Source organism: Thamnophis sirtalis, unplaced genomic scaffold (genome assembly GCF_051295495.1).
Source record: "Thamnophis sirtalis isolate CommonGarterSnake01/CBP01778 unplaced genomic scaffold, rThaSir2_p1.2 scaffold_15, whole genome shotgun sequence".
NCBI lineage: Eukaryota > Metazoa > Chordata > Lepidosauria > Squamata > Natricidae > Thamnophis > Thamnophis sirtalis.
The window spans coordinates 36,550,264-36,573,340 of NW_028261395.1; the positions used below are offsets into that span (position 1 = coordinate 36,550,264).

At 41.3% G+C, this 23,077-nt stretch overlaps 1 protein-coding gene across 1 annotated transcript; it reads right to left on the minus strand.

The window, feature by feature from the left end:
* Positions 1-774: 774 nt before the first annotated feature.
* EIF4EBP2 (eukaryotic translation initiation factor 4E binding protein 2) lies at positions 775-22,771 on the minus strand. Its single transcript, XM_087701904.1, has 3 exons — positions 22,363-22,771; positions 11,921-12,097; positions 775-8,378 (listed from the first exon to the last, which is right to left on the minus strand). Exons 1-3 carry the CDS (start codon positions 22,499-22,501, stop codon positions 8,347-8,349), a joined length of 348 nt encoding a protein of 115 aa, XP_087558030.1. The 5' UTR covers positions 22,502-22,771; the 3' UTR covers positions 775-8,346.
* Positions 22,772-23,077: the final 306 nt, after the last annotated feature.

Below are 23,077 nucleotides of genomic sequence, written 5' to 3' on the forward strand. Positions count from 1 at the left end.
AATGACTTCTACTGTACTGCCGTAAAATGACTTCTACTGTACAGCACAGTGGAGTTGCCATGGTAACGGCTTCATAGTACTCCACAAGGGGACTCCCTCTGGTAAGGGGGAAAATCCAACATTAGAAATTATATTTGGTCCAGACATTTCCCTCCCCCGCCCCTATAAATAAATACCCAGGCAACACCGGATTATCGGCTACTTGTTAATACATTCTTATGGATGGACTCATCTACCCATCCTTCTAATGGAGAGGTTTTCTATTCCTCCCCACTCCTTCCAGAACCTGGAAAAAAAAATACAGGTCAGCTTTGATTTACACCATTTGTTTAGTGACTGTTACAACAGCACGGAAAAAAGTGACTTATGACCATTTCACACTTATGACCAATGCAGCATACCCAAGGCCATGCGATCAAAATTCAGATGCTTGGCAACTGGCATTTATTGATGATGTTTGCAGTGACCAGGGTTCATGGTACTTTTTACAAAGTCAATGGGGAATCCAGATTCACTGCATTGTAGTGATTTTCTTAACAAGTGTGGAAATGTAGCAAAATGTGGACCCAACTCACTGAACAATTGTCTCACTTAGCAACAGATTTTTTGGATTCGATTGTAAGTCGATTACTCCTTGTATTGCATGAAAGGAAAGGCCAGCCATCCTGGGATCTCCAGCAAGAAGAAACAAAAAGAAAGAAAATTTCTCTTAGATCCCGCATTTCGATATTGCCACGATAATGGGAAAAGCACATACACACACATACACAGGCATTTTGGTTTGATATAATCAAGGTCTTTATTGATCTCACTGTAACAGCAACCATTGGCGAGAGTGTTTTCCCAAACACCTGTTTCAGTAAAAATCAGATACTTTACAGAAGTACCCAAGGATTTTTCAGACAACCTTTGATGGGTTAAAATAAGAATCCTGGGGTTTAGTTAAACATGGATGATGCGCCAAAAAAAAAAAGGAACATGGGAAGATACAACTAGTTTTTAAATGTATTAAGAACATTCAGTAATCTTTTTTTTCTGGCAGCAGCCTCTACTCCCAACGCCGACAAATAAAGAGAAAACAAGCTGCCACACGCAATGTCTGAATGAGACCTTTGCCCACCTTAAGGCAAAGAAAGGCACACCGGTTTGCCATCCTCATGCAATGAAATAGGCAATAGAGGGAAGATGGGAGGAGGAGGAGCAAGAGTTTTCTGTTCCTCAGATAAATGGGGACGAAGGTGCTGATTGATTTTCCCACATCTTGTTTGATTTACAACCATTTTATAAATAACTGGTCCTTCTAACACGGATTTCTATGTTAGATGAATTATTGTCGATGCTTGGAAAGCCAGGTGTATGAAATGTCATCAGCTAAACCAGATGCATCTCATAATCAATCCAAAGCATTTTCCCTGATGTTATTTCTTCTAAAAGTAATTTACATATATATATATATTTATATATATTGGGATGTATATATTCACCCATACACATATATTATTCTTGCATTCACCCTCTCTCCACAGTAGAATTCTCTTTAATGTTCAAGAGTTACCCAGTTTTGCAGATGATCGGCAACCACACATCTCTTCCAACCTGCCACACCCCTGTGAAATTGCAGGATGCAAGAGTCAAAATGTCCAAGCAACCTATCACCATGCAACATCTGGTTTAGAATTTATTCTTTTACCTGTTCTTTGAAATTCCAATTCCTTAGCCTCAAGTGGAAACAACAGCCTTCAGAGAGACATGCCTATCAAAAAGCCCTTCATGGACTCCTCACCACTGTGAAGATTAACTGAAAGATCATCTCACATCCATCAGCAAAATCTAATCAGCAAGATAGAGAAATGGGATGGGGGACAGACATTGTGTTTGGTACCAAGTTCCTAACTGCAGAACTAATCCAGAAAGTTTTAAAACAGTCCTGAGGTTCATTGAGAACTCAATGCAACAAAGCTTAACTGTCCAACTATCAGTTGGATACCAAGGAGCGATCCATGAATGATGATGAAGAGCAGAAACCTGAGGGGGACATAGTATTAGATACTACAGGTCTAGGACAAAAGAAGTTTGATATGGAAATCAGCACTCTGGATGCTACTTCCTGGATGAAGATAGCTGCAAGCAGGCCAGGAGCTTGCAGAATATCTATCTATCCAGCCTCTCAGCCACGAATATCAAAGTCCATCTAGTCCTAGAGCCAGGCCAAAACCAATCACTCAGGTAGACAAGCACAGAGAAAAAATTAAGGAATGTATTTTTTCCCTCCCCAAACAAGTAGTCTCACACAAATATCTTACTCAGGGCATGTTTTTTTCTTAAGAGCTAAAAGGTTTATCATTCAACACCTGGTCAAAAAGCCCTGCCCATCTATCTAGTAGATCCCGATTCAAATGTAGCCTCCTGGCTAAAAGACTGGAATACTAGCCAACTTACAATGGAAAGCTCATTGTTAATCCAATCCTATCTATGTAGACAAATGCCAAAAACAGTGGCAGAATTGTGAGCTCTTAAGTTAGGCCCTAGAAATCCTCATTGATGCATTGAGCTATCTTTGGTGAGAGCAAAGGGCAACTTACCATGGATCTGTCCAAGTGTTATCTCGGAGTCAAAACAGATTTTAGCCATAACACTGAAGATTTTCCAAGGCCACTATAAACATCCTCTATTAGTTCTCTGTACAAAAGGTCGTATTATACTATAACAGAAATCCTTCACAGTGGTCAGCCATAGCAAGTATTTAAAATATTTTAATTCTACTGTTCCTACACCTAAAATATTTCAGTCCTTCCCATTATAGAAACAAGTGGCTCGCTTTCCAGAGTTGATGCGAATAATTACCTATCCTCCATTATTATTATTTTTGGTGAAAGTCAGCAAAAAACCTCAGGATTACAAAAGCGGTCTAGACCAGTATTTGACAGCCGCAGCAACTTTTAGACAGGTGGATCTCAATTAGGGGAGATTCTCCCCGAATTTCCTAGCCAGTATCAAACACCTAGACAATTGAACTGGAAGAGGTTTTTTTAAACCAACAAACCAAGTCGGAATGCTGTTAGCTAACGGGATGGAAGACTAGAATTTTTATTTTTTTTGCCACAAAGAACAGTGTGTGTAGTAATTGCATTGTTAAGCACAGCAGTAAAGAAATAAACAACAATCAAATATTCAATGGTCTCACTTAATTGGAGGGGATGGAAAGCAATACTCAACCCCTTGCTTGATTTTCTTGCTAAACAAGCCTAAACTGAATTGGCAAAGAACTGCAAACAACCTATGATAGTTAAGTCTTGTGTTAATTTTCTATTGTAGGCATTTTCTGCATTTGCTCATTCTTAGGCATGTGAATTACTACATTTTTGCACAAGCGTTCATCCCAATGCAGGGAATTCAGGTACTTTCAATGAAATGTTTTCAAATATGTATTATTGGTGTGAGGGTGACTTCTAGTTCAGCGTGTCTTCCACCATTACTACACTATATCTAAATGGATTTTGCTATTTTTTTAAAATCATGATGTAAATAGCTTCTGCTCATTCAGGCTCAGATTGTTATCTGGAAAGTTGAGAGGTTCCAGAATAGCCAAGCTGGTCCAATTTATCTTTAGTTTTTCATAAAGAAAATATGGCATCTCCTAAGTACAAAATGTCTGCCATTGATTGCCAAAATCTTTTTTTTTTTGGTGCAAATGTCACATAAAATGTCCTTCTACCTGCAAAAGCTATTTGCACAGGACAACTTCCTTAAGACTAGGCATCCTTGTTTGATCTTTTCACTAGCATTTGCATAATTACTGGTAGAATATGGCCAAAGGTCGAGATCAATGTTTCTCAACCTTGGCAATTTGAAGATGTGTGGACTTCAACTCCCAGAATTTTCCAGCCAGCCAACAGTGGTCAAGAGACAACTGAAATCTCATCCCTTTTTTTCATGTGCTGCATGCACAAGACCTTAAAAAGGAGCTTCAATCACAATCACCTTCACTTTCTCTACTCCCCCGCTAGATATCCCTTAATGTGTTTTGTCTGCTGGCCTAATCCTAGATAAATCCAAAGACAGACTCAATAAATGAATTTTAATTAATAATTTTCAGTCAGTCGATTACATCTATACAGTATTTCAACATGAAATTTTAAGAAAAAGGGCAGAAAATCAAGGAAAGCATGTTCTACCTCAGATATAAATCTGTTCCTTTTCGTTAGCAAAAAAAAAAAAAAAGGAATTGACTAAAGCCTGCAGCCTTACTTACCTCAAATGTTTGGCATGGGTTCACTTAGCTCACACTAGAGCTTAAAATTTATCAGCTATTCCAAAGTTTCTTTACACACAAAAAAAGCAGGGGAAATAATCATATATAGCACTGGAGGCTTCTGTTTAGAAGAGAGATACAACACTAATTTACTGATAAGAGAGATTGTGGTTCTGAATTTGAAGGACTGCAAAACAGGTTAGCCATTATTTCTACCCTTCCAGCTACTGGATGGAATTTTTTTCAAGTAATAAAAACCAGCTGCAAAATTTTTTAGTGCCTAGTATTGTTACGTCTTACGTCTTCTCTGCAGGTTCTCAAAAGACTGATAACTATACTGTGCTGGGGGGGGGGGGGAGAGATAGATTCTGCAGAAGAAAGCAATAAAGGAGTCTTTTTCCCCCCTCTATAGCTTTCTCTTCTTCTATTATAAAATGCAGCTTTATTTGTAGACAAGGATAGGAGGTCCAGTCCAAAAGGCATGGGAAAGAAAATAGGGACTGAACCAAGTTTTAGGGAAATGGAACATAACTTGTTTCTTAATGACACTCATTATTTTCTCAGAACCATCGGTAAGGTTATGAGTATGCTGACTCAATTTTATAAATTGGGGGAAACTCTAGCAGAGACAGACCAGGAGAGTTTTATCCAAAAACACGAGGAATCCTGCAGTACAAGACAAATCTGTTCACTCTGACTAAGGATCAATCCTTCCCTCTGGAACACTCCTTCCTTCAGCTACGTTTATATGGAACAGACTTCAGAAGAATCTGTTGTTTTTACAAGCAGCAACCGATTTGTGAAATCTCATGGAATTCTCTGATAAAGGAGTATTTTTTTAATTATGAAAAATGTGTCCCATTAACGGTATTTTACTAGCTAAATCATTACAAGGGAAAAAGTAACATGCCAAAGTTAATTCCCAAGTTCCAAATATCTTTAAAAAAAAATACAATGAGAACAAGGTCTATTAGCAGTCCCTCAAACTCTATTCTTAACCCTCTCCTTCCCTCGCTGGACTTAGCTGAACTGGGATTGTGATTAAAACTTCAGTTTTGCCCAATTCTGCCAAGCAAAGCTGTATCTCTCCTCTCCCACCAACTGAACGGCCAATGAAGGGAGTTTCCAGACAGAAACACTGGAACTCTCTGTCTGTGTTCTGATTTATGACGAAACATGCAGAGCGTTTTAGAAGTCTCCTGGCCCAAATCCAGACGCTTGCGCTGCACTTCAAGGGATTCCTCCCTTAACCAGCTGCAGCTTAGTCACAGCATTGTCGCCCACTTTAGAAAGCAGCAATCTTTCCCTAGAGACATTGAAAATAGGAGATTATTCCTGAGACATCAACAGTTACAAAGCAATTTTGCTTCTGTATTATTCACATTTTACAGTAGGCGAAACAAAATAAAATCCCGTCTTTCTTACATGCCTCCAAAGCTACCACAAAGGCAGAGGGGAAGCAAAACCCCCGTACTCTACATTTTAGATCACAATCCCTCCCCCCTTTCTAAATCTAGTCAATTATGATAAGTCGCAAATTTATAAAGAGAATTAAGAGCCAAAGTCACTTTCCAGATTTGAAAATACAGGTGAGTCCAAGAACTGAACCGAATTATTAAGTCATTTTATAGGCCAAAATCCAATAGGACGAACATATTCTCAGATATTCTTCTAGAAGTGAAGCCTACATTAAAAACAAGTATAGTTGCCACATTCCCTGAGGCTGTATCACTTTCCACTCCCAATTATGCCTGAACAATAAAATCCATGTGCAAAATTGCCACATCGGTGTGACCTCCCCTCTAGGGAAGCTAGCACAATTCAGTCATTCTGTTTTTGAGGTAGCACATGAATCACTCTTGGAAGACTTCCTAAAGGAATCAGAGGCAAATATTTTAGAGAAGCAAGAACCTTAGAACAGCAGAATCTCCACCCCACCCCCCCACCCCGTCGCTGTCAGATAGCAAGACCAAGAGCCAGAGATAGTGAAAGTTGCAGTCTAATGACATCTAGGTGGGTCATGGTAGCTTATCCTTGCCTTAGAGGCTTTGTTTTCAAAATAAAGTTATAAAGGAGGAAAGCATCACTGAAGACAGGGACTGTGGATTTGCTATCTTTAAAAAAAACCCTACCTCATGTATGCGAGGTCACAGCAAGCATTGTCTTAAGCAGTATTCCCTCTTCTGAGAGAAGGAAATACGTCTTCCGCTGTCATCACTGTGGTTTTTGTTAAGTCTGGGTCCTAAAACAATTAACTTTTGAAAAAAATCTGCTTTCCATCTATTGGTGACATATTTTTAAATGAAGCATTATTATTTCATTAGCCTAGGACAGGGATCTCCAAACTTGGCAACTTTTAAAATTTATGGACTTCAACTCTCAGAATTCCATTTTGGTTGAGGCATCCTGGGAGATGAAGTCTTAAAAGTTACCAAGTTTGGAGATCCCTGGCCTATAAACAATCTAATATTGCACATTCTCACGGTGCAAAGTATCAAGGGACCATAAAGTCATTGCATGAATTTAGCCATTGGCTGTATTAAACTGCTCCACCAATTTTCTTTGTCATGATAACTGTTTTTTTTTCCTTCACAAGGAGACCTCAATTGCCTATGAATTCCTAGAGAGAGATCCCACTTGCTCTCTGCAACAATTCCAGGCAAACACAAGTTCACTCATGCCAAACTAATCAACTTGGGAGTTGGGTCACCAGTAGATGGGAGATGGCCAATATATCCAAATAAACAGAATAAAGTGAGATCATCAGCAACTCTTCCTCCATAGTGACCCTGGATCTACAATAGGTCCAAGTGATTGATTTAATAATGTATGAATTTGAGAAAGAGAAGATAGTAACCGAGAAACAAACGGGTCTTGTTCAAAAAAATGCAGTGAAATCTTTCTGATTAGTCACCCTTTCAAATTCATTTGAGGTCATACATCATGAAATCAGCACTTTAACAACTTAATTATTAATTGATTCTTAAGGTTCCCTGGTCCACCAAGACTTTTTCACAAATTTCGTTTTTTTAAAAATTGGTCCTAGTTATGCTTTATTTCATTCTTTTTGCAAGAAGATGCCCTTGCCAAGAACCCACCAGATGTGATTGAGCAGCAAAAATTAAAGACTGAAGAGAAATAGTATAGAACAGCGTCTCTCAACCTTCGCAACTTTAAGCTGTGTAGATCAACTCTCGGAATTCCGGAAGCAGATTCCACACAGCTTCAAATAGCTGAGTTTGAGAAACACTGGTAGAGAAGCCCATCAAGTGTGATACTCCCCAATTATATTAGGAAAAGATGTGGTTCATTTTTAATACTGGGGGCAGGGGAGTGGAGTTAAATGAGGAAACTGGAGAGAAACCTTTTTGAGGGGGAATGATATTGGGACGAAATGCGAAGTGAAATGAACGCATGATGAAGTGATGATTCTAAATTATTTTATCTATTTTTTTTAAAAAAAGAATTTTTGAGGGGAAGCAGAAAAGAACTTCAATAATACTCTTTTAGGAAAATCTCACAGCAGCCCCCACATGAAAGAGTATACTAACTAAAAAAGACAAGTTGAGCAACAGGATTCAGAAGTATAAGGGAGATATAACATAAGAACCAGTTAATAAATTGACATCAATTTAACAGCAGTTAAGGGAAAGGAGAACAATGGCAGTGTCATGTCACTTCAAACATATATCCACCCTTTCCATGCCCCTTGTGTGTTTTGCAATAAATATCCAATTGTTGATAGAAGTTAAATTCTCGCATGTGCATGTTTTGAACAGTTGTCTCTAAAGTGCGAGAAGCCAAGGGACACTCCTTAGCCGTATAAATTTATCATGGGCTCCAAGTCAGTCATAGGGAGTGAGTAAGGCAAGCAGAGGAGCGGGGGATGGGTAGGAAGCATGGTATGGTTAATGGAAATCAAGGAGAGTCCTCTTATCCTTTGGCACTTCAAAAGCTGAAGTGAAAATTCTGTGGAAACAGCAACTTCTTCTTTTTCTTCTTTCATCCTTCGAGTTATTGAACCTGATGATCAAAATCAGATGTGCACAGGTGATCAGGAATTGCTGTCTCTTCATGGTTACCCTCAGGAAAAATCAGATGTCCATCTCAAATTGAGCATCATCACCTGGTTGAAAGACAAGAACACATGCAAATCAACAGAAAATTTTTAGGGGAGAAACTTTACAGAACATGTTTTTTTAAATCACCTAAGAGGGCATTTGAGCCAGACCTCACTGACACATGTAGGTGGCCAAAGTAACAGAACAGGCAAAACTACTAGAAAATGCAGATGGAATATGCCATTTTAACGTAGTTAGGTGGTGATCACAATCATTGGCTTAAAAATGGTACCCTACAAAGAATCTGGCTGGCAGGTTTGGGGAGATCTACCTATGCTTAAGTACTCAAGTATGCATTTTGCTTATTCTTGATCTATTTAATTTAAAGGCTTCTTTATCAGAGGAGAGTCGACTATTGCAACCAATACCTTTGCTACCTTTTGCTGCATGAGGATGTAACCAAAATAGAAAATGTGTTTTGAACTAAAGCAAAACAAAAGAAAAAAACACCCAGGATATTTTAGAAGTTCTGCTGAAATGCTTCCAATCCAAAATGGTTAAGGAGAAACAAAACTCAGAACTTTTTGGTTGTTCCAGATTGTGGGCAACCCCCCCCCCCCCCCATAGCATCGGTGAGTGAATTCATGAGGTAGGCATCCTGGTGCATAACTTTCCCTCGCTCCATTCCTTCTCCACGTGATCTGAATGCCTGTTTGTTTTTTTGCTGCAATGGTTTCATGCTCCACCAGCTCTCTTACGCACTGTTTCAAATTCCTTCGCTTCAACTGATGATGCTGAAGTGGTATCTCTTCGTAGCATACATTTACCAGGTGGTAAGATAGACTGCTAATAAACTTAATTGATAAAAATACCATATTTTCTGGAGTATAAGAAGCATCCCCCTAAAAGAGGCTGAAAATTTGGGTGCAAATGTAGCTTTTTCAAAGCTTTTTTTCAGCCTCAATGAGGCGCTAATGAGTGAAGTGCTTTGCCTGCTTTTCTCATTGCTTTTCTCTCCAATGATCAGCTGTGCTTTAGAAGCTGTTTTTTTATCCCTAAACAGGGAATAAAAAGCGTACACATGCTCAAAACCAGCAAACCTATGTGCTGAAGCTGACCAGACTAAGGACGCTAGCCAGATGAATATCTGGTAGGCAGAATTTTGTTTTCCTATTTTCCTCCCTAAAAACTAAGGTGTATCTTATACTTGGTACAATAAAAGAATGGTTCCTGATGTGACAACTGTGCAAAGAGGTACCATTTCTTTCCTAACTTTCCTTACTCCATTAGCTTTGTAGACACACTATATTTCCAAGAAAAACTACCAGTCTTGATTTTTATCGAGATCATCTTCTGCTGCATTATGAAATGTTTCGTGCATATTCAAACTAAAACTGCCTCATCTCACTCTGTATATGGGCCAATAGAATAGAATAACAGAGTTGGAAGGGACCTTGGAGGTCTTCTAGTCCAACCCCCTGTCTAGACAGGAAACCCTATACCATTTCAGACAAATGGTTATCCAACATCTTAAAAACTTTCAGTATTGGAGCATTCACACCTTCTGGAGGCAAGTTGTTCCCCTGATTAATTGTTCTGCCAGGAAATTTCTCCTCCGTTCTAAGTTGCTTCTCTCCTTGATTAGTTTCCATCCATTCCTTCTTGTCCTGCCCACAGGTGCTTTGGAGAATAGGCTGACCCTCTCTTCAAGAATAACTTGACTCCCGCTTCTCTGTGGCAACCCCTGAGATATTGGAACACTGCCATCATGTCTCCCTTGGTCCTTCTTTTCATTAAACTAGACATACCCAGTTCCTCATGTGTTTTAGTCTCTAGTCCCCTAATCATCTTTGTTGCTCTTCTCTGCACCCTTTCTAAGTCTCCACATCTTTTCTACATCGTGGTGACCAAAACTGAATGCAGTATTCCAAGTGTGGCCTTACCAAGGCATTATAAAGTGGTATTAACACTTCACGTGATCTTGATTCTATCCCTCTGTTTATGCAGCCTAGAACTGTGTTGACTTTTTTGCATTAGAACTCCAAGATCCCTCTCACAGTTAGTACTATTGAGCAAGGTACCACATAGACTGTACCTGTGCAATATATCCATAAGACACTCCACTTTGGGCATGGAGCACCCAAAGCCATGTGATCTGAGCATGGTGAAGTTCATGCATGGAATATTTGGGACATTTCTCACCTCCAACATTTTTTAGTGTAAATTTAGTGTAAAGTTTTAGCTTGCGTTTTATATCTGGCCTTCCCTCCTTTACTTTTATAGTTTGTTATTGCTTTGCTATAAAGTAGTCTTTGACTGAAATAAACTTTGAATTTGAAATACAAGATGGTTCTGTTTGAGACCAGCTGCATCAATGAACAAATATGTGTAGATTCTTATTAGCCTCACTTATCTCATGTTTCTGTCCAATTCCTATTTACCAATAAAGGATAATATTTGTAGGTTAAGGTTGACAAGGGGTGTGTGTGCTCTCTCAGCGTGCTCGTTTTCTTGTTTTATAACCCAAACTGGTAACACCTTCCATGGTTGATGATGTTGCTTAGTTTGGGTAATGAAACATCTGCAAGAATACAAGCAAGCGCAGAGAGCACCAAGGACCTCTCAATTCCTATAGCCTATACTGGGTCTCAGCTAGTTCCTCTAATGGATCAAGTCCATCTCATAATGATATAACCAAAATTGTATGGCAAAAAATGTGTCCACTTTACCTCCACTTGAACTATTTTATTCCATTTTGAAAAGATAAATATCTTTCAATAATTCATAGCTATTGAATTGCTATGACACAGAAGGCAAAAGGGCAATAATCCACCATTCAGTTCCTACCATATATGATTGTTACAACAGTTCACTGTTCTCTACAAGCAGAAGCTCTCTAACCGCATTAGAGAGAGAGAGAGAGAGAGAGAGAGAGGGAAAAAAACATCTACAGACAGGAAATAAATTACTTGATCCCAGGGTAAAACTCGTATTTGAACAATATCACAGTGCAGGAAATAGAATAGCTCTGTATCACTTCCCATCCTGGCTATAAAGAACAAGGAAATCAGTAATAATACATGTTCCCCCCCCCCCCCCCGAAAAATATCTTTGTTTTTTGGAATAACAGGTAGTGGTCAACTTACATTACAGTCACAATTGCAACCAGAATTTCCATTCCAAGGCAATGAAGTGAGTTGCGCCCTATTTCACAACCTTTTTTATCACAGTTGTTAAGAGAATAACTGCAACTGTTAAGTGACTCACATGGCCACTAAGCGAATGCAGTTTTCCCCATTGACTCTGCTTGTTGAAAATCAACTAGGAAAGGAACAAATGATGATATCACGTAACCCTGGGATGTTGCAATGGTTGAAAACCCAAGCCGGTAGCCAAGCACCCAAAATTTGATCATGTGACTATGGGGATGCTACGATGTGTGAGGATTGGTAATAAGTCACTTTTTTCAGTGCTGTTGTAAATAAATGGTTGTAAGTTGAGGACTACTCGTGGCAGAGAGATGGATCGATACTGTCAATTGCAAGTAAGTATTTGGCATGCATGCTGGCGCTGCACTTTGCTTCTGCTATAATGCAAATGTTCTTACCAATTATAGGCTTCCCCTCATGATTGTTCAGATTGTTAACTTCCACTTTGGAATCTTCTGTCACAGAACCAGGACTGGTAACTCCTGGGATATTGGGAAGGTGGCAAGGAGGGGTCTGAGCCATGGGAGAATTGCGCCGATCTAACAGAAACTTGCGGTCATAGATGATTCTGGTACCTAGAGAGATGGAAAAGGAACAAAAGTAATTGGCATATCAGAGCCGCTATGCTGAGACGGACATTATAGGGCAGTGGTGGCGAGCCTATAGCATGTGTGCCAGAGGTGACATGCAGAGCTCTCTCTGTGGGCACGCTTGCTGTTGCCCCAGCTCTGGTTCGGGTCTCTCCCTTGCATGCACACGTGCCTCCCACTGGCCAACTGGTCTTTGGGTCTCTGCTGCACATGTGGGGTGCAAGTGTGTGTGGGCACCCGTGGCCTTGCAGTTTGGGCAGGGCACAGGCACGTAGCATGCACACACACCTTGCAGTTTGGGTGCCCGTGCGCACTTTGGGCACTCAGTGCCTAAAAGGTTCATCATCACTATTATAGGAGGAGAGCCATGTTAGTCTATGGGAGCAAAAGAAATCAGGCGTTTATGAAGATCTTGGTGCTCTCTGAGCTTGGTTGTTTGCTTGCAGTTATTAAATTATCCCACTAGATAACATCGTAATCAGTGTCCAGAGCACCAAGGACTCCTTAGTTCAACCCTGAGCTACATATATTGTCTTCTATTAAAATCAGAAGTTTGGCAGCACTGTTGCTGATTAATTTTTTTTTACTAAATTTTTACTTAATCATTGTTTTTTTTTCTTTCAGGCAGATAAATCATAAATATTTGTGGCCTAAATCCTCTGAGTTATTGTTTTGTCAATTGCCAAACCCCTAAGTTATAAAGAAAGGTTGCAGCTCTAAAGAAGTATCACACTCCACTGAATGCACTTTAGTTTATAACCAAGATATAAACTAAATATTATATACCATATTTTTCGGAGTATAAGATGCACCGGAGTATAAGACGCACCAAGGTTTTGAAGAGGCAAATTTAAAAAAAAATTTTTTTTGCACTTTGCAGACCTCCCAAAAACTGGGTTTTTTTTTCCAAAAAAAGGGGGGGGGGGGCATGAATAGCCTTTAGGAAGCTTATAGAGTGCTCCTGGAGGATGGGGGGAGGGAGGGATGAGCAAAAAAAATTTCATTACAAAAAATTGAATGCATAGTCTTTAGGAGGCTTATAGAGTGCTCCTATCCTCAGCTTTGAGTCCCTCAAGGTGGTCAGCTGGGAGGACCGAATTAGAAGTAAGAGAAATGATGGGTGTGTGGCAACTGTAACAGATCATCCAATTTACTCTCAACCGAGTAGAGAGTCTTGTCCACCCCGCCAGGGTTAGTCAGGGAACCTGGTTGGACCCACTGTCTCTGGATTACATTTAGGAACATGGTGGGCACTGGGACTAGCTCCTGTGGTGAGACCCTCTTTCGGATCCTGCGAATCCGAAGTTGAAGTGGACTCCTGGACGGTTACGCCTAGTTCAGTCGAGGCCTTTGCCTTATGCAAGATTGACTTGAAAATGGAGGGGCGGAAGAGGCCCGTAAAAGCAGGTTTGTCAGGAGGAGGGTTTTCATCCTTAGAAAATTCCTGCTCATCCACATTATCATCCTCCAGGACTGATGCCTCAGTAGCTATAGAGGTGCCTGGAGAAGGAGGATCCACAGACTGAGTCTTTGGGGCAGACCCTTTGCTGGACTTGGCCTGGGTGTTCTTAGAGGCTTGGAGTTTCTTATGGATGCCAGCCTCTATGCCCCTTTCAATGGCCTGCTCAACGGCCCTCTGAATGTGGGCTGGTAGATTGGCATCTGCTGAGGTGCCTGGTGACTCCACCCCTCCATCAATGGGGTGACCAGAAGGGAGTGGGCCTTCCTCGAGTTCATCACAGCCAAAGGGACAAATTTCCTCTTGGATTGATGAGGACTCAGGGTAAGCCGCCGCACCTTTCCGGAGTCCTCAGAAGCTGTCTTGCAGCGCTCCGGGCCTCCGCCGAGGTCTCTGAGCGATTTGGGGCAAAAACGACAGCTGTGGAGAAAGGAAGCCTCCTACATCCCCCCGTGCTCGCCAGCAGCTGCTGGACAAGTGCCCACGCACCACAGCATCATTGTTTAAAAGGCGCGGTTCCTCCGGACTCCCTCAGTCTGTGTAAATGGAAATTATCCTTTTCTTGCCCTAACTAGCAACAAAAATAAGAAAGAACTAGCTAATTCTTTGAAGAGTTCAGTTAATTCGTCCAAGGACTGAGGAACTCTCCAAAAACACGTCCGACTGAGCTGGACTGAGTTTTTGAATTGGCCCTCAATGAGGAAGGGAGGCGTGGTCAAAAGAATTAACTCAGTCCTTGGGCAAATAGACTGAATTTAACCCATGCTTGGACTCTCCAAGCAGCGCACCGGAGAACAAGTGGACAATGAATAAGCTGATCCTCAACTGATCCTACTGCATATCTGATAGCTTCCACTTCCCACTTTCATCACATTGCTCAATTATTTGCCAATTTTTTTCCACTGCACATTTCGGCCTCCATTTTCTCTACATAGGGGTTAAGTCAATGGAACGTATGTAACATCAGTGCTATAAGCAACCATATGTAGTGGATTTTATTGTAAGCGAAATGGCCCTTTGTGGCTCGGGCCAAGGATAGCTAAGAAACAAATTTCTCCCTTGTGTTCCATCATACCCCTATGTCAACTGAGTGTGACATCTATTCAGCACCATCTGTGCATTCCTAGGGCACATAAATAACACAGGAATCGAATCTCCCAAGCTTGTAAACAGCCTGTCACCCAATCAACTCCTCAGTAACAATCAAGGCTGAAAGAGGGAAGGTCTGTTTGTTGCCCTTTTTTTTTCAAGGAACAAAAAATGTGGAATGGTCAGTGTTAAATAAAGCAAAGGCAAAAAATAAAATAAAATATGTCAGTTGGCATTTTTTTCAGTCCCGTTACAAGAATAAACCTCATGTCAAACTCTTAAAATGGACAAAACATTGATGTTTCAGCTTAAAACTGGAGCCGCAGAGGTCTCACAGAAGCCATCACCTGAGCCCTCATGGTTGTTATTTTAGAGAAAAAGCAGGAGGCAGAAGAACTATGTACATCTCCTTCAGCTGCAGAAATTAAAGGAAGAATGTAAATTTGTAACTCTATGCTTATAATATACCCATCCTTTTTCATTTACATTTCAAGTCTACCCTAAAGCTCTGCCATAAGAGTGGGGGAAATGCAATTCTACAAATCTGAGTCCACTGTGATGTAGTGATTAAGGTACTGGACTGGCACCAAGAACATGTGAGTTCTAGTTCATCCTCACCTTGGACCTTTCTGGATGATTATGGAACACCAAGTTAGGTTCAATTCCTGTTAACCTCAGTGACATATTTGACATATCTACGGCTTTCTTGGCAAGTATTGTATTTTGCCACTGCCTCTAAATTTCCTAATTTTGTCTACAGCCCTGGAATTTCCTTGATGTCTTCCACCCAAGCACAATCCCACTTAGCTTCTAGGCCCAATCTGCCAGATTTTTTTTTTGTACATAGTAGTAAACATGCTTGAACAGCATTCCACTTTGCAGTGCTTTGTTGCAGGATCTTGCAACTATTAATCTATTGATACAAAACATTTGAAAAGACCACTCTTCTGTTTAAAACTGTAGATAGCAGTAGGCTTTAGGTGAATTTGAGCTAGAATTTAATCGCTTGACACTTTAACAGCATATCCAATGAAAATTTCTGAGTTAAGATGAGCTATAGAACATGTGTGCCTCTGTTCAAAGGCAGAATCCCTAGGTTTGAATCTCTCATTTGTAGCTCTCAATTTTACATTTGTTCACTTGGTTTCTCTTTACATCTGTATTTTTATGTGGCTAGTTACTAGGAAAATTACTAGAAAATGGACTTGAAGGAGTTCTGAAGGTCCCACGTTCCCCAAAGGAAAATGGTAGATTTGTTCCATGCCTTCTCCTTGGTTTTCTAACATCTGTGTGTATGTGTGTGTGTGCGCGCGTGCACGCACACACACACAACTGGTTAAATATCCAAAGAAAATACTGGGTTGTTGTCATTGACCCTTTTTTACTTACCAGGTGAACATATAATTATTTATTAGATTTATATTCTATTGCTTCAATTTTGATTATTCAATTCTGGGGTGTTATTTTTGGAAATAACTCAAAGCAACCCTTCTCCCCCTCCCCCCTCTCTTGCATGAAGTGCCCTTTTGTTCATAAGCACAGTGGTATCTGCAGCAATCAATGGTGACCTCAGAATCACAGTACGAGCAGCTCCTCACATAAACCTCACCCCTGCATACTTGCACCATGACATCTAAGGCAAGTAAGCAAAATGCATTTGCCTGATGACATCTTCACACGCATGCCATCGTTTCCCCCTTGGGCTCTCTCTCTGTAGATGCCTATACAATATCAATTGCACTCACAACCTGAATATCAGAAATGGGGCAGGAGTGCAGTTCAAGTGGAACAGTCCAATTCCACCAATATAATTTCTTAGCATTAGTGACTCAGTGTATAAATAGCAATTCTGGAAGAAATGTTAACAAATGGCTGGTGATGAAAAGCAGCATAATCTGTAGTTTGAAAAGCAGCATAGCCCGTTTCTCCGATCAAATATATTAGTTTGCTAATTCAAACATTCTGAAAAAATGCTGCATAGGGGTCAATATAATAGAGTTCTGTCCAATTTAGGTCACTTCTCACAAAAATTCTTGCGGAATACTTACTGTATTAAAAAAAAACCTCTTATGTTTGACCATAAAAACAAATACCAGATTTTGAATTTTGGACAAATCGAGGCCCACAATAAAGGAAAAATCACGATACTTTAACCTACCTCACAATACCTCTGTTTAATTTGCATATGCCTACTTACTTCTGTGCACCAATACCAAATTCTGGCTCTTGATTTTCACATGTACTTTTAGCCAAAACAACAGCCTCTACTAAGAAATCTCTGAATGCTGACTTCGTTTTTCCAGTATTATGAGGAAGATAAAATGAAATAACAAAAAAAGTGAGCAATTCCCACTCATCATGAATTGAAGACCAGCAGTCGGCAGTGTCCTCATAATATCTGCATTTAAAACAATCCATTAACTCACACAACTACAGTTGCCTTAATGCAGAATCCCAAAAGTCCATAGAAAAGAAATGTAATTGTGTTTTTTTTTTAAGTCAGTGGGGATATCTCTCAAGGAGAAAGTTTTAACTTTTGGCTATGAAAACATATTCAGCCAATGGAGCTCATCAAAGCCTGTTGAAATATTGCTTTGCAGAGCAAATGATGGTGCTCAGATGTTCATTATTTTTTTCTCTAGGCACTGGGTGTAATTTTTGTTTTGCTGACCTGGGCTGGGTTCCAGCACCCATAGCAAGTAGCAAGGCACACTCAGTGCTTTCAAACGACACATCACAAAATTAGAGCGAGAAAGGAATGTGTCTAACAAAAGCACTTTTGTAAAAGTGAGGAAGAAATCCAAACATTGCCAAACGTCTGTATTTTGCCTTCTGAAGTTTCTTCTGGCTGTTAGTTCTCCTCAACCAACAAGTTGGTGTTCTTTCAAAACCCTTCTTTACATAGATATAGCCACCTTCAGTACTCTTCCTTACTATTTTGATCTGGAATCTGAAATAGGCTGTTAACATTTCTTTGGTTACAGAACAGTTCTTCTCTGTTGCATATGTACATGTATAAATACCCTTCCACGTTTTCAAAATTATTTTCTTTCTTGTTTAACTTATACCTCATATTTCATACATGAGCTTATGGTGGCAATCATAGCATTTCTACATACTTTTCCTACAACTCTATGACATAGGCTGCACTGAGAACGAATGAATGGTCCAAAGTCATTCAGGAAGCTTCCTGAGGCAAAAGTGGACTAGAATTTGATGCTTTTGCATTGTAGGAACTACTTAAGATTCTGTAAAATCCAGAATTAGATACTTGGCTTTGAAAAACCAACCAGCCAACCTTTTACACTGGTAACTTTTAAAAATTTTTTTTTTGAAATTTAGAATCATTAAATGAACAGAATCATAAAATAATAAGGAATTTTATATTTATAAACTGCTGCTTGATTATTTTCTTTGCAACTACTACTTTAAATATCTGAATTTCTTCTTTTCTCATATTTATGTTTAATGTTGCAAATCTAGGTTCATCCTCCCTAGGTTATATCTTAATTTAGCTAAAAAGGAGTTTTCACACCTTTAGATAACCAAGGATTTCAATGCATTCAAGCTTACACTGAATTACTGTATTTATTTATATAGAGAAATGTCAGATTCAGATGCCTGGAAAAATTGTAATATCTAAAACTAAAGTAATGGAATTTCAGCTGTGCAATTTTAAATAACCTTTAACAACCTTCCACTTAAGAACAAGGACAACCTGCTCACACTCTAAGCAAAAGTTTGAAATTAGTGTAGAGTCTGTCAGTTGCTTCATAAAGGAAATGGGATTAATGTCAAGATTATGAAGAGAATATCAATTTGACTGTATCAGCCCTCCATTCAAATTATACCTGAACTGCATAATGGGGTATAGTAAAATTAATCTAATTCAAGCATTAGGATTCTTTAAGCCTTGCAGATTCCAGCATGGTTACCTCTTTCATTGTAATCAATGGGAATCTATTTTTAAATTGTGGTCATGCTACACTGTTCTGCATACCAGGAGCAGCAGCAGCACGAGGGGGAAAAACTAATGTTTTTCAACTTTGTATATTGTACTCTACAAGTAGCCTCAACTTAAAACTATAATTGTGCAAGTACAGTTTTAAGTCATGACAATCATAAAGCAGGGTCATTGTGTGATCAACCTGATTTTATGAACTTCTGGTAGTGGTCATTAAGTGAATCAACTGTTTGTTATGGGAACTAAATACTGCTTTACAGCAAAAGCATTGTAAGTTGCAGTCTCATATGAGACTGTAAGAAAGTGCATATGGCTATAAATTCAGTCTGATTGCCAAGCGCTCAAAATATAGGAGGGGGTGGCGAATGGAACTTCAGAACTATGTTGTAAATATGTTTTTTTGGGGGGGGGGTATCAACTGTAACTTAAAACTTAAACTAACTGACCAGTTGTAAGTTGAGAACTACATATGTAAGACAGAAAGCAACATTAAGTGTTGACTGGTTTCACAGAACTTTTATGCCATCAAATCTTCCCAGATTCTCAGCTGCTCACAAAAAAAACCCATATAATGAGGGGACGGGGCAGAAACTTGTGGCAATGATTCCACAACAGGGAAAACAGAGAATATAAATATCAATCCATCAATTTTAAAATGCCTTCTGGATGTTAAACTATGATGTAATTCGCTTGTTTGTGGGTTACCAAATTACGGGAATTTAAAGATTGTTTTCCATATCGTAATATGTTTACCAACTAATGTGAATCTCATAATGTATTTAATAAACCACAGTTAATGAATAAATACAACCATAATAATTAAAATATAATATTCTAGCAGAAACTGTCACGTTTCCCAGCTACTCCTTATCAATTGTGAATATTTATGCTAGCTACTTATTTTAAACAAGTCTGTTATGTCTAATTTTCCCAACTTGAGTTCCTTGTAGGTGTGTGGATTTCCACCCTGAATTCTTCAGGCAGAAATCTAACTTTAATTCACATATCTGGAGAGCTATTTTGTACCAAATCTTAACTTTGTACCTTCTAATAAAAAGCACCTTATCATTTCATCCTGATTCACAGTGCTGTGCCCTTTCCATTTCAAAGCAAGTTCTGGGCAAAGAAATGACATTCTAGAAATTATATAAACTTCCAAATTTATACTGCTATCTGGCATGACAGCTGTTAACTTGAAATGTATCCTTAATAGTTTTGAGCTTGCAGAAGGAACTATATCATTGACAAATCAGCAAGGCAGCATATCTTACTTTCTCCCCCCATTACCAGTAATTTTGAATGTGAACTATGAAAGTATAATTCAAAGCTGTAAACAAAAGGCCCAAGAAGGAACTTGGTGCTCATCAACTTAAAAAAAAGTTTGCAAAGACCAAATCAGTTTGTAGCTATCTAAAATCTAAACCATGGCCACAAAAAATAATAATCAGCTGTTAACTTTGAAGTTTACCAGAACTCAGCAGGATAAAACAATACACAGTTGCCCATATAAAAATCAAGGCAATGTGCAAACAAGTAAGACAGACAGGTGTGGGGGGAGAGACATGACATCTGAGAACCAAATGATGATAACAAGTCTAATCACAACACAACCCTTAAGTGGTCTAGTGTCAATGAAAGCTGGATGTCACAACAATAGGGTCATAAGAATGTTTTTTTACAACATAAGAGACTCGGTGGCACAGTAGAGTGCAGTATTGCAGGCTACTTCTGCTGACAGCCGGCTGCCTTCAATTTGGCAGTTCAAATCCCATCAGGCTCAATGTTGATTCAGCCTTCCATGGTGGGTAAAATGAGGGCCCAAATTGTTGGGGGCAATATACTGACTCTGCAAAACTTCTCATAGAGAGGACAGTAAAGTCTAAGTGTGCTATTCCTATATTACTGTCAGATATTTTTCTCTGGAATGTCTATTAGTTAATCCAGCATTTTCAGTAGTGGGGACAAAGTTAGACCAAGCTATTAAAGCTCCTGAGCAAGTTAATGCATTTAGAGCTAAGAAAAAAAAATCAGTCATAAAGCACCAAAGTTTCAAACCCAGAGTGGACTTATGTAACAGCAATATAAACAGCTGAAAACACCAAGTCTCCAGCATTACCATTTTGCAAGTAAATTTACTATTTAGCTGCACACCTGCACCTATCACCTCCCTTCACTTCTACCGCTTCCAAACCAGCTCGCTCCACGTCTAGGAAACAGAGGCTAATCATTAGCTGAGGGATCCTGCTTGCTCTCTTATCTCCTGCTCCACTTCAATGCAGGGCCAAGACATCCCCAAATAACGTGACTGGGCTCACGAACCCAACCTCAAAAGCTTATTATATACACAGCAAAAGCGATTTGGAGAAAACTACAAATGCGTTTCCATAGGAAACTCAGAAGCAGCACGCGGTGACTGTCGGCCTAGTGTATTAAAAGATAAAGCTTCCCCTTGCACCTATGTGCTAGTCATTCCCGACTCTAGGGGACGGTGCTCATCTCCATTTCAAAGCCGAAGAGCCAGCGCTGTCCACAGACATCTCCGTGGTCATGTGGCCGGCATGACTAAATGCCGCAGGGCTGTTACCTTCCCAACAAAGGTGGTTCCTATTTTTTCTACTTGCATTTTTTACGTGCTTTCGAACTGCTAGGTTGGCAGAAGCTGGGACAAGTAATGGGAGCTACCCCATTTAGGGATTCAAACCGCTGAACTGCTGACCCTCTGATCAACAGGCTCAGGGTCTTAGCCACTGAGTCCCTGAAAATTAAGGGATTACCGGGTTGTAAAAAGGGAGGTTTTATTTATTTATTTAAATCTATTGGCCATCAAACTCTGACTTATAAACCTATTATATCATATCATTATAGTATATTAATTATATATGATATGATATATGATATTATTAATAAACCTAGGCAGGGCAGCCGGCTGACGTCCCCAAGGGCGGCTGGTAAACAACACAGGCACGCCAGCCGTATTTCCACGCGGGGATCCGGGTGTTTTGGGGCAGGGATGGAGCGGTCTCCTCCTTACCGAAGGGAAAGCGGCTCCCTCTTACACGAGGGAGCCGCCGTCCGTCGCCTTCCCTCGCCCGCGGCCACGGTCCCTCCCTCCCGCTCCTCCCTTCCCCTATTGTGCAACAGCCGCGGCGTCTTGAGGCTCTCCGGGGCCTTGTTTACAAATACCTCGCCGCCAGCCCCAGCACCCAGAGGCCAGGCCTAGGCGGCGGCGGGAAAGCAGATCATCCAGCCCGCTTTCTCTCTCCTGGGCAAGACGCGGCTGCCCGAGGCTTTGCGGCCCAGGGCTCAGCCCACCTGCAGAACAAACGGGTCCGCCGTCCCTCACCCCTCCTTGCGGCGGCTTACCGCCGCAAGGAGAGGCGTCTCTCCCCGCAATGCTCCGGCTGGGAAGGCGAGCGCTGACGAGGGCGCGTCACGTTTCCTGAGGGGAACCTCGGACTCTTTTCCCTCCCTCCCCCGAGGACGCTTATGGGAGGGGATTAGGGGGGGTCCCCTTCCACCGCCAAGGCGCCTCAGACGTCCATACACACCCCCTTTTAAGGCGCCCCGGAGATCAAGCGCTCCAGTCAGGCCAGGCGCACGCCCCTTTCCTGCTGCGGTGGGCCTGCGCCCGGCGCGGCTCAGTCTCTTTTCCCCTCAAGGGGAGTGCCAGGCCCGGAGTCGCGCCTCGCTTTTTCCTGGCCTCCTCCTCCCTCCCCCTTCCCACACACTCCAATTTACCTCCGGGCGTGGTGGAGAAGAGGGTCCCCCCGGGCGTGGTGCAATAGTCATGAGGTAGCTGCGAAGAGTCGCTGATGGGCACCGTCCTGGTGGGGATGGCGCGGCTCTGGCTTTGCTGGTGGCCGCCGGAGGAGGACATCTCCCGCTTCTTATTGTCCCGGGTGGGCGAGGGGGTGGAAGGCAGGGAAATCCGGCAGCTGCGGAGGGGAAACCTGAGGGGGACGAAAACGGGGAGCGAGGAGGCAGCGGGGCGAAAGGAAGAAGGGGTGGCGGCGGCGGCGGCTTCCTTCAGGGACGAGCGGGCGTGGAGGCAGGCGACCGCTTCTCCGGCTCCGGGGCACTTTTCTTTCCGTCACCGCCTCCACCGCCACCTTCTCCCTCGGCCTCCGCCAGCAGCAGGAAACGAGGGGCTCGGAAGGCGGAGAAAGGCGGGCAAGGCCGAGCCAGGAGGCGGGGACGCGACGGAGACACCCGCCCGCCGACGAGGCACGTGGCCGCTTCTCTGCTTGGGCCGAAGCGGAACGTCTTCGGGCTCTGAATAAGCAGGAGCCCCGGAGGGAGGCCTGTTGGGTTCCGTCCCGGGTAGCGGTGACGTTACGCCCGAGGGGGATTTAGAAGGGAAGCGGGATTGCTTATAAGCCAGAACGATTGTTTTGGATAAGCCCCCTTGAGGTGTCGTGCCCCCACCCCTATTTCCTCAGCCTTAAAGAATTGG